The sequence below is a fragment of the Vombatus ursinus genome, unplaced genomic scaffold, assembly GCF_900497805.2.
Source record: "Vombatus ursinus unplaced genomic scaffold, bare-nosed wombat genome assembly UNPS02014867.1, whole genome shotgun sequence".
NCBI lineage: Eukaryota > Metazoa > Chordata > Mammalia > Diprotodontia > Vombatidae > Vombatus > Vombatus ursinus.
The window spans coordinates 1,418,830-1,432,991 of NW_020954645.1; the positions used below are offsets into that span (position 1 = coordinate 1,418,830).

Below are 14,162 nucleotides of genomic sequence, written 5' to 3' on the forward strand. Positions count from 1 at the left end.
GTAGGTAGTGCAAGTATCACCAGCCTCCATTTATCAATGAGGAAACAGGCTCAGAGAGGTCAGTTCACTTGGGATCACACAACTAGTGTCAGAGTCAGGATTTGAAACTAGGTCTCCTGACTTCATTTTGTCCCCTAGGGAAGGGCAGAACAGCCTAAGGTCGTCTCATCAGTAAGTCTTCCTTCATGGAGAACTGTGCCTTAAGCCCGACCAGACTGGGGATGGAGAGAGAAGTGAAAGGGAAAGAGAAGCTTCGATCTGGAATGAATTTCTCCTTCATCCCCCAGTCTGATGGGAGATGGTCTCTGCCCTCACGGATCCCCTCCAGTCTGAAAGAAGACCCACCCCTTAAAAAGCCCCTAGTCTAATGGGAAATACTCAATCCTTGCACTGAAGTGTCAAGGGTATAAATCAGGAATCAATCACAAGTGGACCAGTATGGAAACATACATTAAAAAAACATATAAGCCAAGTTCAGAATAGCATTAGCTGAATAGAGCTACGTGCATTAAAACTTAAAGGAGGCAGGAGTGAATGGAACCCACCAGAGTAAATCCAGGACTTTCTGGTGGAAACAGACTGAGTTGGATTTGGAAAGAGAGAAGGGGCAGGGAATGGCCCATGTACCTAACAGTATGGACTACTAAAATGCAGAGTGAAGCAGGGTATATTGCTAAAGGAATGTAGTTTGGTAGAGAAGTAGAACCACTTGACATAGAGGAAACTATGCCTAAGGGCATTGAAGGCTGGCTGAGGAGTTTGTCTGCCGTATGGCGGGGGGGGGGGGGGGGGGGGGGGGGGGGGGGGGGCGGGGGGGGGGGGGGGGGGGGGGGGGGGGGGAACTTTGATGGACCCATCTCTTGTAGGATTGCCGAATCACATGAATGAGTAAATTGGGAGCCACTGAGGCCAGATGTTGATGTCTTGTACATCCACTTAAAAAGCAGTTCAGAGCCACTTGATAAAAGTTTAAAAAAAAAATTGAAGACCAGAGCAAAATCTTGGAGGGAGCATCTGCATGAATAATGGCAAGATGAAGGCACTGAGGTCTCTAGTCGATATGCACTGGCATGCATAGGGTTAGGGCAGCAGGCTACTACCTGCCTGGAATAGGATAAGGGCATGGTCTCCAACTCTGGGTGGGAATGAAAGGGAGATATCCTGCCCCCCTCCAGTGAGAGGGGAAGATAGCCCACCCAGCTCCTATATGGGGTGTTTGACCCTGAAAGGGTGACTCACATGATCTTCTGCAAGCACTCAGTGGCAGAGAGGAAGCACTTGTCTCTAACCAGGGAGTATCTCTGCAAGGGGACAGCAGAGCCAAAATCACACTGGGACCCCCTACCCAATCTTCTCCCCCCTACGTCAGCCTCTCCACAAGGCCAGCTAGAAACCAAATCCCTCCATCCTGATGATCCTCAGCCCTTCAACATTCTCCTTCAATCCCTGCCCCTCACTTAGTCCTACTTGCCCCCTTGATCCCAAGCCTATAATTGGGCCATTGACTCATTATCAATCATATGCCCCAGAAGCAGTCAGATCAGACTTCACCTAAAGGCCCACATTCTCTCATCATAACTTATCCTAGCATGTGACAGCTGAAAAGGATTTTGGAGATCACCTAATCCAGGGGTGGGGAACCTGGGTCCTTGAGACCACATGCAGCCCTCTAGGTCCTCAAGTTCAGCCCTTTGACTGAATCCAAACTTCACAGAACAAATCCATGTTATTACATGCATTAAATACATCCCCTTAATAAAAGGATTTGTTCAGTAAAACTTGGACTCGGTCAAAAGGCCACTTCCAAGGATCTAGAAGGCCACGTGTGGCCTCTAGGCAGCAGCTTCCCCACAATCCGACACGTTCATTTTAAAGCAGAGGAAACTGAGTCAAAGTGGTGACTTGCCCAAGGATCCATAGCAAATAAGTGGATGAGTCAGGACTGTAGTCCACATCTCCTGTCTCGGAGCCCAGTGCTCATTCTATTACATTTTGCTGCTTCTCCAATCTGAACAACACAAGTCTGTTTTTCCTATCTACCGTGTTTTTATTGTGCCTGAATGGTCCATCTACTCCTCCCCTCCCCCCCACCAATTTCTTGCTGCCTCCCTCTCTATTCAATCTTAAACCTGACTCTCTTCCTAACCTTTACACCATACCTGCTCCCTCTAGGAAGCTTTCCTTGATGATGCCAGTGACTTCAGTAGAACCTTCTCACCCCTCACACTGTCTCTTACCGCCCCCCACTCTACCCCACACCACACCAATCAGGTATTCTGCCAGGAGCTAGCTGGGTGGGCTGGGTGCCTGGGAAGGTAGTCCTCTCACCTGGTTGGTTGTCAATGTGAGGTCCTTGAGAGGCCAGAGGTGCCTGGAACAAGAGGAACGAGTTTTTAGGACTGAGCAAGAGGAAATGGGCTCAGAATTTCCTGATCCTAAGGGCTGGTTATATCATCAAGCATTTTGCCAAAGTAAGCCATAGAATATTCTTGAGCATGTACCAGAGCTGAGAAGGGCCTTAGAGATCATCTCCTTCACCACCATCCCCTCATTGCACTGTGTGATCCCCTCCCAATATACCTACCTTATTTATATTTAATTGTTGACCACAAATTACTTCTGATAGAATACAAATAGTAATATGTAGGCTTCAACCTCATTGGACAGATAGCAAAACTGAGACCCAGAGAGAAGTCTGAGATCACAGGATTTAGGGTTGGAAAGGACCTCAGAGGTATCTTGTATAAGCCCCTCGTTCTAAGTAAGGCACAAAGACCAACCCTGCCCAAAGTTACACAAATAGTAAGGAACAGAGGATTAAAAACCCAGATTCCCCGGCTCTCATCACTCCCCACTAAAGCACATTGGATACAACCTTGAACCAGGAGTCAGGATAGACCTGAGTTCAAATCTAGCCTGAAGATGCTTACTAGCTGTGGATAACCTCTGTCTGCCTCAGTCTCCTCATCCATAAAATGAGGATAATAATAGAACCTAGGTTGTTGTGAGGATTAAATGAGATAACGTGTAAAGTAATTTGCAAACCCTGAAATGTTGTGTAAACCCTAGTTATTGTTATTATTGTGAAGTGGACAGTGAATTAGTAGAAAAGCTGAACCCAAATCTCCTGACTCCCAGCCTGGAGCTTACCTAATTATAATACCTTGTATCTTCAGCTTGTGGCATTTAAAGACTGGTTAGATGTTTATCTTATCTGTGATGATTTCAATGGGGAACTCCTCCAGAGAGATAGGGACCCAATGAATGACCTCCTATGGTCCCTGTCTCTCCCAGATTATGTATTCTCAATGATTTTGACCAGCTGCAGCCCTGCATCTTTGGTTTAAGCCTATCAGTCTGTACCAAACTGTTGAGGAAGCATATTTTAAATGAAACAAAACAAAAAGATTCCTTTTTAGTTTCTCAAGAAATATTTCTCCAGCCTTTCCAGATTTTTCCCTTTAGGCAAATGGGAGGCAGAAAGGCTGAGACCTTCCTTTGAAATTCAGTAAGAATGATAACTGAACACAACTCTGGTCTAGATAATATCACTGAGCTGTCCCCCCTCTCCTTTGAAGTAATTGGCCTCTTGCCCCACCTAAGGACTGTGTCTTCTCTTTGGGAATTTGAGGTTAAGATTTTGATTGAAGGAAGGAATTCCTTAGGAGGAATAGTCCAAGAAGGAACTGGGCAGTTTTAGGATGTTAACCCCCAAACTACACTTTAACATATTATGATCTTTTCTTTGTTCAAGATTCCTATAAATGTTACCTAAAATCTTCCTGGCAGAGAATCATGTCGGAGAACATGGAGAACTGTCCCAGTCTGAATGTGTCTCCAAGCTAGAAATAGTTTGAATATAAATTAATGTTGCATTCAATAAAATTGCTTCTGGCGGACTAAATTGCAGACTACATTATTAACATTTTTTTTCTTTGACACTGTCCCTCTCTTGCTCTATGACAAAACCCTGTCCTAGGCACAAGGGGAACAGGTAAAAGTGCATTCACAGTCCATGCCCATGGGGGATAATGTGACGATTCCAATTACTATAGTAATAGAAGCAGAGTGTCCATAAGGAAGCCGGTGATAGAAAGGTCCCCATACGCTAGGGTGTAAGACAGCTGGATTGTACAGGAGAGGAAAATTGCAGAGTCAGGTCAGTGAGAGCTCCCATAAACATCGCCAACATGTAAGTGGCACCCTTATATAGTAGAAGAGAGCTCTGGGTTGGAAGTCAGAGTGCCTGGGTTCAAATCCTTGCTCTTCCCCTTTATAGGTAACCTAACCTCTCTAGACTCAATTTCCTCATCTGTAAAATGATGGGTTTGGACTGGATGCCCTCTTAAGAGCCTGCCAGTTCTTAAATCTATGATAATAAATATTATCTGGTTCTTTGGAGCACCTTTTTCTGAATACAAGTTAAATTCCTGCCCTGTGAAAAGACTGATGAAGACCCTGCTGGGGATGGGTAAGACTCTCAAACAGTCACTGAAAGCAATGGCCAGGGTGTATCATATGGGATGGCTTTTCTGTACACCAGTAGCGATTACCCTGTGTAACCTCCATGGCATCAAGAAATGGAGGTAGTGATCCAACCATTTTGGAGAGCCATTTGGAACTATGCCTAAAAGGCTGTAAAAATGTGCTTACCCTTCGACCCAGCAACAGCACTTCTAGGGCTGTACCCCAGAGAGATAATAAAAATGGAAAAAGGACCCATGTACAAAAATATTCATAGCAGCTCTTTCTGTGATGGCAAAGAATTGGAAATTGAGGGGATGCCCATCAATTGGGGAATGGCTGAACAAGTTGTAGTACATGAATGTAATGGAAAACTATTGTGCTATAAGAAATGATGAGCAGGCAGACTTCAGAAAAACCTGGAAAGACTTGTATGGACTGATGCTGAGTGAAGTGAGCAGAACTAGGAGAACGTTGTACACAGTAACAGCCACCTTGTGTGATGACTAACTTTGATAGACTTAGCCCTTTTCAGCAATGCAAGATCTAAGACATCTCCAAAAGTCTCATGATGGGAAATGCTATCCCCATCCAAAGAAAGAACTGTGGAGTTTGAATGCAGATCGAAGCATACTATTTGCTCTTTTTTTCCTTCTGTTTTGTTTCCTGTTTCTTGTGGTTCCTCCTATTGGTTCTAACTCTTCTTTACAACATCACTAATGTGAAAATATGTTTAATAGTAATGTATATATAGAGCCTATATCAGATTGCATGCTGTCTTGGGGAGGGAGTCGGGAGGGGAGGGGGAGAAAAATTTAAAACTCAAAAGTGTATGGAAGTGATTGTTGAAAACTAAAAATAAATTAATTAATTAAAAAAAATTTTTTAATGGAGGTAGATGGTTAATCCATACTCCAAGCAACTCCTTTCTCTGAAGAATCAATAAAAATATGTAAAGGGCATTGAGGAGAAAGAGTGGTTGTGCCCTAGAGGTAGGGAGAGAGAATGGATGTCAAACCCAAGATCCTTTGGGATCTGGGATGGAAAAGAGCCAGAACCTAGGGGACCGCACTCACTTCTGCACATCCAGGCATTCCAGCAGCTTGGTGTCTGGGAACAAGCTCAGGTCGGCTATGCCCTGGCTGTAGAGGTTGTCTTCTTTCTCATGGTACAACATGTACAGCATGAAGAGCTCTGGATAGAAGCAGGACAGGATGATTGGCAGGACCAGCCTGTAGGCCTCAGGGTGACTGGGAGGGAGAAAGGAAGAATTACTGGGTGTGTGTCTGCACAGCCTTCCTGCCTGTAAGACCAGGACCACGACTCTTCATGACCCCATTTGGGGTTTTCTTGGCAGAGATACTGGAGTGGTTTGCCATTTCCTTCTCCAGCTTATTTTACGCATGAAGAAATTGAGGCCAACGGGGTTAGGTGACTTGCCCAGGGTCACACAACCAGTGTCTGAGGGGAGATTTGAAGTCGGGAAGATGAGTCTTCCTGACTCCAGATCCAGCACTCTATCCACTGTGCCATCTAGCTGCCCCAAAAAGGCCAAGGCCACAGGTATCCCCTCAATAAAACAACTATTGGGAGGGAGCTCAGCCTTTCTCACTTCAACCACCTCCAAAATAAATATCACATTTTAAACTTTCCAAAACAGTTTGACGAGCATTGTCTTATATGTTATTCCCAATACCAGAGTGAGCAAGAAAAGGGATCCTTATTCCCTCCTTTTACCAGAAAAGGAGCCTTAAGCCCTGAGAGGAGAGGGTCAATTGGTTTCTGAAGCCCCAGTCAGCTCTAAATTTATGATTCTCAGATCACAGAGTGAGTCAGTCACTAATGGAACGGGAGGCTTCATTAAGACCTCACAGCCCAAGAACAGCTCAAGGCTCTTCTCTCTCTACCATGTTCTATGTCCCTCTCCAAATGGCTCAGGGTGGGGAGGAAGGGGCAAGAGGTTTCTGAACCATGGGGCACAATGGAAAATGCACTGTCTCTGGAGTCCGAAGGCCTGGGTTCAAATCTCACCTCGGAATTTTACTACCTATGGGATCTAGAGCACATCACTTAACCTCTGTGGGCCTTATTTTCATCATCTATAAAATGAGGGGTTACACTGACCTTTCCAGCTCGAGATGTACGACTCTGTGATCACCTATCTGAAAATGTTTCAGTCTGTGATGTGCTTTACTTTCCCTGAAGGAAAGGATGAAAGGGAAGGGGCCTGCCCCCCTTGGGAGGGAGCCGGACTTCCACATGAGGACAGTAGCTAAGCCTTGAACTTAGCAAGAAAGCTCTAAGTTTTGTCCCGTTGATCAGTAGTTTAGGCCAGCCTTCTAGGTATGTAGCAATGGCAATATCAATCGACAAGCATTTATTAAGCACCTACTACATTCCAGGCCCTGTTCCAGACACTGCGGTGACAAGGACAAAGAGTCGAACAATCCCTGCTCACAACAGATAGTGACTTTCCCGGGTTTTTCCCCACCCTGCTGCTGATGTCCTCATCTTCCCTGCCCTACTGCATTTAGGATCTGGTTTGCACGCGTCATATACTTTGTTCCAAAACTATTTGTTTATTACTGTTACTAGTATTAATCAGAGACTTTAGATAAGTTTTTAAGGTTAGTATTTTAAGTATTTAAGGATTTCAAGGATTTAAGTATTTTAAGGTTAGTATTTGTCATATTTTGTTCTAAAGCTAGGTGGCTCAGTGGATAGAGCACCAGGAAGACGTGAGTCCAAATGTGGCCTCAGACCCTACTACCTGTATCACTTTGGGCAAGTCATTCAATCTGTCTGCCTCAGTTTTCTCAACTGTAAAATGGGGATGATAATAGCACCTATCTCCCAGGGTTGTTGTGAGGATCAAATAAGATAATAATTATAAAGCATTTACCATAGTGCTTGGCACAAAGCAGGCAGGCACTATACAAATGTTAGCAATTATTATTACAAATCACTGGGGCCTGAGTTAGGAACACCTGAATTCAAATCCAACCTCAGATCCTTATTAGTTGTATCATTTTAAGTAAGCCACTTAATTAATGTCTGTCTCATTTTCCTCAACTGTAAAATGGGTTGACAATAGCACCTACCACCCGTGGTTGTGGTGAGGATAAAATAAGATGATATTTGTAAAGCACTTAGCACAGTGCCTGGCACATAGTAAACCCTATATCAATGCTTGCTATTATTTTATTACTTATTTACAATTTTATCATTACTAATACTAAGAAGACTTTTAGATAGCATTTTAAAGTTTGCAAAATATTTTATAAACATTATCTTATTTGATCTTTGTGTTTATATCTTGACCCCCTACTATATCTTACCTAAACTCTCTCACAGAGACAGGACTATGCACAAAATAGGCACTGAATGTATGCTTGTTGAGGCAAAAAAAAAGTGTAAGTTGGAATCAAAAGACTTGGTTTAAATCACAAATCATTCACGCTTACTGGGCCTCAGTTTCCCCACCTGTAATACAAAGGGGTTGGGCTAGATTTCTAATTCTTGATCCTAGGAATTTAATTGGATTGAGTTCAATTGAATTGAATCAAATGCCATATATAACTCCATCCAAGATTGTGAGGACCACAAAGGTAAGGATTCCTAAATTTCATATGTGCTCTGCATGAAGTAGGCACTTACTTGTGGTTTAACTGAATTTTAAAATTTCCTGCTAGACCAGTGGGCTCTCAAAGTGAGGTCTGAGGATCCCTGAGACCCTTTCAGGGGGGTCTGAGATGTCACAACTATTTTCATAATAGTTTTCATAAATATTATCTATTAAAATCCTCTTTTTTCTAGCTACATATCTGTGTGAGGCTAGATTTTCTTCATATACTTCAACCAAGACAACGTATCACAACAGGTTCGATATAGAAGTAAATATAATCATCTGGCTGTCTTCTATTAAGTCAGACATTAAAGAACTCTTTTAAAATGTGTAAAAAATATACAAAACAATGCCACTCTTCTCATTAAATATTTTGTCTTAGAAAATATATTTTTTTAAAAAAAGAAAATATATTTTTTATAAAGATCTGTTAACATATAATGGAACTATTATTATTTTAATGAATTAATATGTATTTTAAACTTTTATCAGTTTTAATTTCTAAGGTGATAAATATTGATAGATATAACCCACAGAAACAAAAGTTCTTTGGGAGAAGCTTCAATAATTTTTAAGAGTCTAATGCGGTCCTGACATCAAAAAGTTTAACAACCTCTGTACTAGACTTATCTAACTTTGTATCTCAGTCCTCTGCACACAGTGAGTGCTTAATTATTGTTTGTTAGGTATTGAATGACCCAGGCCACAGAGCACCAAAGCTACTACCATGGATCTGTCATCTTTTTCATTTTAAACATTCCTTTGTCATTGCCAATGCCTCATTTCTCTTTAGGCTCATCTGATTTCCTCATTTCACCCTTTACAAGTCACCCCTCTTCCCCAGGTCTCAGTTCTCCATTTGTAAAGTATAAAGTCTCCATTTATAAAGGTGAGAATTCAGGAATGGTTCAAAAATACAGTAAGAATGACATGGACAAACTTGGAGCAAAGGCAAGAATACTCATATTAAATGTGACCAGCCCTCAGTGAAGCCTAAATTCTTGAAATCCACAGACTTCACTTTAAGGAATGGTACCCAACCTTCTCTACCCCACCAAGATGGAGTGTTGCACTCTCATTCTCCCTGTAACCCTATCCCAGAGACCTCTCCTCTGGAGGTAAGTTCCAGAAGGTGAGATTAGGATCATAGGATTTAGAGCTGGAGGAAATTTAGAGACCAACCAGTCCAAGGGTCGAGAAAATACAGTCCTAGGCCACCCAGGTCTAGGTCCACAAAATACAACCCAGCCACCATGCCTGGACGGAATTTACAGTGGGAAAAAAAAAACGAGGCAGTCAGCAGTAGTTTGCCAGCCTCAAAACTAGTCCAACCCCTTTGTCTTATAGTAGGGGAAACTAAAGGGTCCCATGGTTAGAAGAACTGATATTCGGACACAAGTCTTGGAACACTCAACCCTTCCTCTTCTCCTATGCTTCTCTGGGAGGGAAAACCAGGGGCCTGAGTCAGCTGCATACAGGAAACCTAAATCACTGAGAAGCAGAAAGTGGAGTGGGTTGGATTGGGTCTCCTGGAAGTCGAACCCAGGACAGCAAACTCAGAAACACCAAGATGGAGTGGGGGACCTCGGTTACCTGTTACTGGTGTCTTCACTCTCCTCCTGAATCTGGCCCTGTCGCTCCAAGGCTACTCGCAACAGTCCCCTACAAACAGATAAGAAAAGAAGCCGTTTGTCCACTCTCTCCTCCTAGAATCTCAAGAGCTGTAAAATCTTGAGTTGGAAGGTATCTAGAAGTCATCTGAGAAGCTGCCGCCAACTTACTGATAGAAAGCCCAGACCTCCTGGGCATGATGTTTGACCTCCTCCTGAGCCAGGACCAGCAGGTGTTTGTTGGCCCCGATGCCAGAGTAGGTGGCCTGGAAGGCCAGCGTCAGCAGCTTCATCAGCTTCCCCAGAGGGTGCACAGAAGATTTCAGGGCCTACACAGACAAGGGATGGTTCTGCACTCCCTCAGACAATCACAAAATCTTAACGCTGCCCTTTATCACTCATGGCCTGTCCCCACTTCATATAGGTCATCAGACCTTTAGGGCATTCCTAGGTGCCCTAGGAATAAGTCTGGGCACTGTTGAGTATCCCCATTTGTTCTTTATAAAGAAAGCAGGAGCACAAGGAAACAGATACCGATCTCCTATGCCAGGGGTTCTTAACCTTTTTTGTGTCATGGACCGTCTATGGCAGTCTGGTGAAGTCTGAAACATAACTTTTTTTTTTTTTTTTTTTGGTGAGGCAGTTGGGGTTAAGTGACTTGCCCAGAGTCACACAGCTAGTGATTGTTATGTGTCTGAAGCCAGATTTGAACTCAGGTCCTCTGACTCCAGGGCCGGTGCTCTATACACTACACCACCTAGCTGCTCCAGAATAATGCTTTTAAATAACTTAAGGAAAAACAAATTTCAATTAGACATTAGTGAAAATACAGATAATTTTCCCCCATCAAAGGAACCCCCAGAAATCTTTCCATGTGGACCTCAGGTTAAGAACCCCAGTTCTATACAATTCAAGAGCTGGAAGGATCCAGCAACATAGACTATGAAGACGGAAAGACCCCTTAAGACATTGAATATAGAGCGTTTGGGCTGGAAGGGACTTTGGAACCCTACAATGTCAGAATTGGGAAGGGACCTAAGATCACAGAACATGGAATGTCAGGGCTAGAAGGGACCCTAGAACACAGGTACTTTGAACATCAAAGTTAGACAGGGTCTTGTAAAACAGAACATAGAATGTGAAAGATAGGTAGGACCTTAAAACACAGGATGTCAGAATTAAAGAACGTAGAACTTAGAACATAGAACATGGAACACAAAAAGTCAGAATTCAGAAGGAACTTAAAAATGTAGAAAGGGTGTCCTGACTCTTATTCAATGTTCTAGACTGAGGAGAGGATGGGAGAGTGGAGACAAGGTAGCAGACCTGAGTTGAGTCTCAGCTTTGCTATAAAATCACTGTGTGACATTTAGGTGACAGTGCCCAGAATAGTCTTCTTTCATGAGAATGGACTCTGAGTCTGGGTATTCCTCTAACATTTGGATAATCTATACTTTTTTTCCCTTAGAGAACTGCCCAGGGCACTATGAGGTGAAGTAATTTGCCCAAGGTCACACAAGCATTATGTGTGACCTTTGAGACCAACCACTGTGCTGCTACATCTGCCTTGTAAACAAAACCTAGGGCTCTTATGGTATGGGGTGTAAGAAAACAGAAGGGCGAAGGGAAAGGGGGAAAACAGACCACCCAGTTACAGGGCAGAGAGCCGGGGATTAGATGTGGCAGTGTATCTCTAAGCTCAGAGAGTCAAGCAGGCTCAGGATCCAGGTGCTAAGAGCCCCAGGGCACCCTCCTCTAGGGAAGGGTACAATTCTCAAGACTAGGTATCAAACTAGATCCAGGATCACAGTTTTACCGTTGCCTGCTCCCAGGGTTATTGGTGGGACAGTCTCTCCCTCAACCCCCTCCCAACACCGCCACCACCAAACCAAGGGAATGAACAGACCCAGGATGAAACTCTGAAGGCCAGGCTGCCCCGGGTCCCTTCCCTGCCTATGCTGTCCTCGTAGTCACCAGCTCCCAATCAATCCACAGAGTGGTGTGTCCATGGCTCAACCACTCTGCAAGAAATCTCTGGGGCTAGCAAACCCCATGTCTTCTATCTTCTATCCCCTTCCTCTTCTTACTAATGAGGTGACCCTAGATGTCCTCATGGAAGAGTAAGAAGAATGGGGAAAGGGAAGGCCACCACCTGTCCTTACTCTCTGCCTCCCAACTCTAAGGTATTCACTTTCTCTGCTGGAGCAAGAATAGCAAGGGAAGGATGAATACATGATTGAATGAAAATTTTCGGTCATTTATACAAGGCCAAGAGCAGGAAATGCAGGAGGGATAGGTGAATGAATGGATGGATGGATGGATAACCATTCATTCATTCATTCATTCATACTGGCCTGAGAGCAGGAAAGGCAAGTTGGGAGTTCAAAAATCAAGGAAGATTTAAAAATAATAATAAAAAAAGGTAAAAGCTCTGAGGGCCAAAGGCAAAAGATCCTCTGGACTGTTTCCAAGTATCTGAAGAGTCAGGAAATGGGCAAAACTCATGGCAGCCTCAAGCTTAGGACCTGAGCCTTTAGTTTTCCATTCTGCACCTCAGCTTTCTCATATGTAAAATGGGAGTGATAACCTCTGCTCAGCCTCCTCATAGTGAGGACCAAGCCAAGCATTCATAATAATAAAGTTACTGACGTTTTACATAGAACTTTAAGGTTTCCAAAATGTTTTTCATGCATTAGCTCTTCTGATCCTACCACCCATTCTTTACAACAGGGATTAGATATTTTACAGATGAGGAAACTGAGGCTCAGAAATGTTGTATGGCCTGCCTATGGTCACAGCGCTAATAAAAAGCCAAAAACAAATGTGAACCCACTGTACCCTTGGCTCAAAGTCCAGGGCTCTTTCCATAATACCAGGCTGCTTTCAAAGGCATAAACCAAAGCCCATGTGTGGTTATTGTTCACATTCCCCATGGGCAGCTGCCCGGGAGCTGGGGAAGAAACCTGCCAGAGACACAATCCCCCTCCCTCCCCTGCCAGCCCCCATTACTTTCTGTAGGTAGAGTTGGAGTGACTCTGGATCCTGGTGTGTTGGCAGTTCTGCAAGTATGTCCTTGATCTTTGCTGAAACTTCATCCGGGTTACTTCTGGGTCCCAGAAGACACCAAAACATCTCATGGAATTCATCATCCTAAGGAGAGGGGCCCCACTTCCTGGCCTCGTCTCCCCCCTTGGACTCGGGACGTTTCCTTTTCCTACTCCTTCTCAGAGCTCAGCACAAGACTGGGCCCACAGAAGGCCTCGGTAAATAGAGTGGAATTAGGGTGACTGGGTGAGAGATGCAGCCTTCCCGCCCATCCATTCATCCATCCATCCATCTATCTGTCCATGATTGATATTAGGAAGGGGAAGTCCTCTGTCCTCACCTCTGGGGTGGCCTCGCTCACCCTTACCTGTCACAGAAGAGATACTCCTGGGATTTCCGGAGCTCCTTGGCTGTCTGGACGTGAAAGCCCAAGAAAGCCTCCTGGGCATCCTCTGGACAGTTACAGTGAACGAATTCCCGGAACTGCTGGTAGATGCCTTGCCATCGGCTCTCCACAGGAAAGGCCTCTAGCCCCAGCTGGCTGGAGACAGAGAGAGAGAGAGAATCTGGCTCACCTGACCCAGCCTCACACCTGCCAGGGCTGCCCGTCTCCAGCCTTGTTAGCTCTCCTCCCTCCCCCATCCCCCACTCCTCGAGGAGTGGAAGCCAGCCACGGCATGTGCCAGGAGGGGTCATGGCTCTGGGAGGGCCGTGGAAGAGGAATGGCAAGGGAGAGGAGGACCAGCAGAGATGAACAAACAGAGGAAACCAGAAAAATAATAATGTCCTGGGCAATTGGATTACAAAGTATCCCTGAGGATTTGGGTAGCCATGGAGTGACTGAAAAGAGAGAAAGGAATAGGTAGAAATGGAAGACGGTAAAGGTAAAAAGAATAAAGACTGGTGGAGATACAAAAAAGAAGGCAAGGAGAGAAAGACGAGAGAGGGCAAAAAGAAGAGGCAGAGAGTCACACTATGTCCCTGGGGATCGCTTGCCCCGCTCATCCTGGGTCCCTTTGATCTATGACTTGTGCGTCTGGGATAGAGCTGACTCCTCTGGCCGCAGCTTCCCCTCCCCCATCTATAGAACCCCCTAAATTGGAGCCCAGCACTTGGGAGCGTGAGCTACCCTTCCTAAATGTGCAGGCCAGGGTTGTCCCAGCCCTCCTACTCCCAACAGCCCCAGTTAACTGGTAAGAGCAATGAACCAGCAGCTCATTTTAGGGCAAGGCCAAGGATTCAGCAGTCAATATGATCATGTTGTGTGAGAAGACAGGGGAAAGGAGAGGAAGGAAGCATGGAGCTAGAAACAAATGGGCTCCCCTGGTCTCGTCTACTGCGCCCAGGCCCTTCTTTGCTCACTTCTACCATTAAGGACCTGAACCAAACTAGGGAAGGAATTTTGAAGTAGGGAAATC

General features: G+C 44.6%; 1 protein-coding gene across 7 annotated transcripts in view; it reads right to left on the reverse strand.

Annotated features, from left to right (window-relative positions):
- ALS2CL (ALS2 C-terminal like) overlaps positions 1-14,162 on the reverse strand; it is a 68,941-nt gene that overhangs the window by 2,998 nt on the left and 51,781 nt on the right. For 5 of the 7 annotated variants that reach the window (XM_027842135.1, XM_027842132.1, XM_027842133.1 and 2 more), the window contains 7 exons: positions 13,112-13,285; positions 12,709-12,805; positions 9,871-10,028; positions 9,683-9,751; positions 5,541-5,714; positions 2,329-2,371; positions 1,240-1,301 (listed from right to left, as the gene is read on the reverse strand). In XM_027842135.1, the coding sequence (XP_027697936.1) occupies positions 1,240-1,301; positions 2,329-2,371; positions 5,541-5,714; positions 9,683-9,751; positions 9,871-10,028; positions 12,709-12,805; positions 13,112-13,285 (777 nt within the window). Of the gene's footprint in view, positions 1-1,239; positions 1,302-2,328; positions 2,372-2,975; positions 3,843-5,540; positions 5,715-9,682; positions 9,752-9,870; positions 10,029-12,708; positions 12,806-13,111; positions 13,286-14,162 lie in introns of those variants that run through there. The other 2 variants (XM_027842136.1, XM_027842138.1) reach the window with 2 other exon arrangements.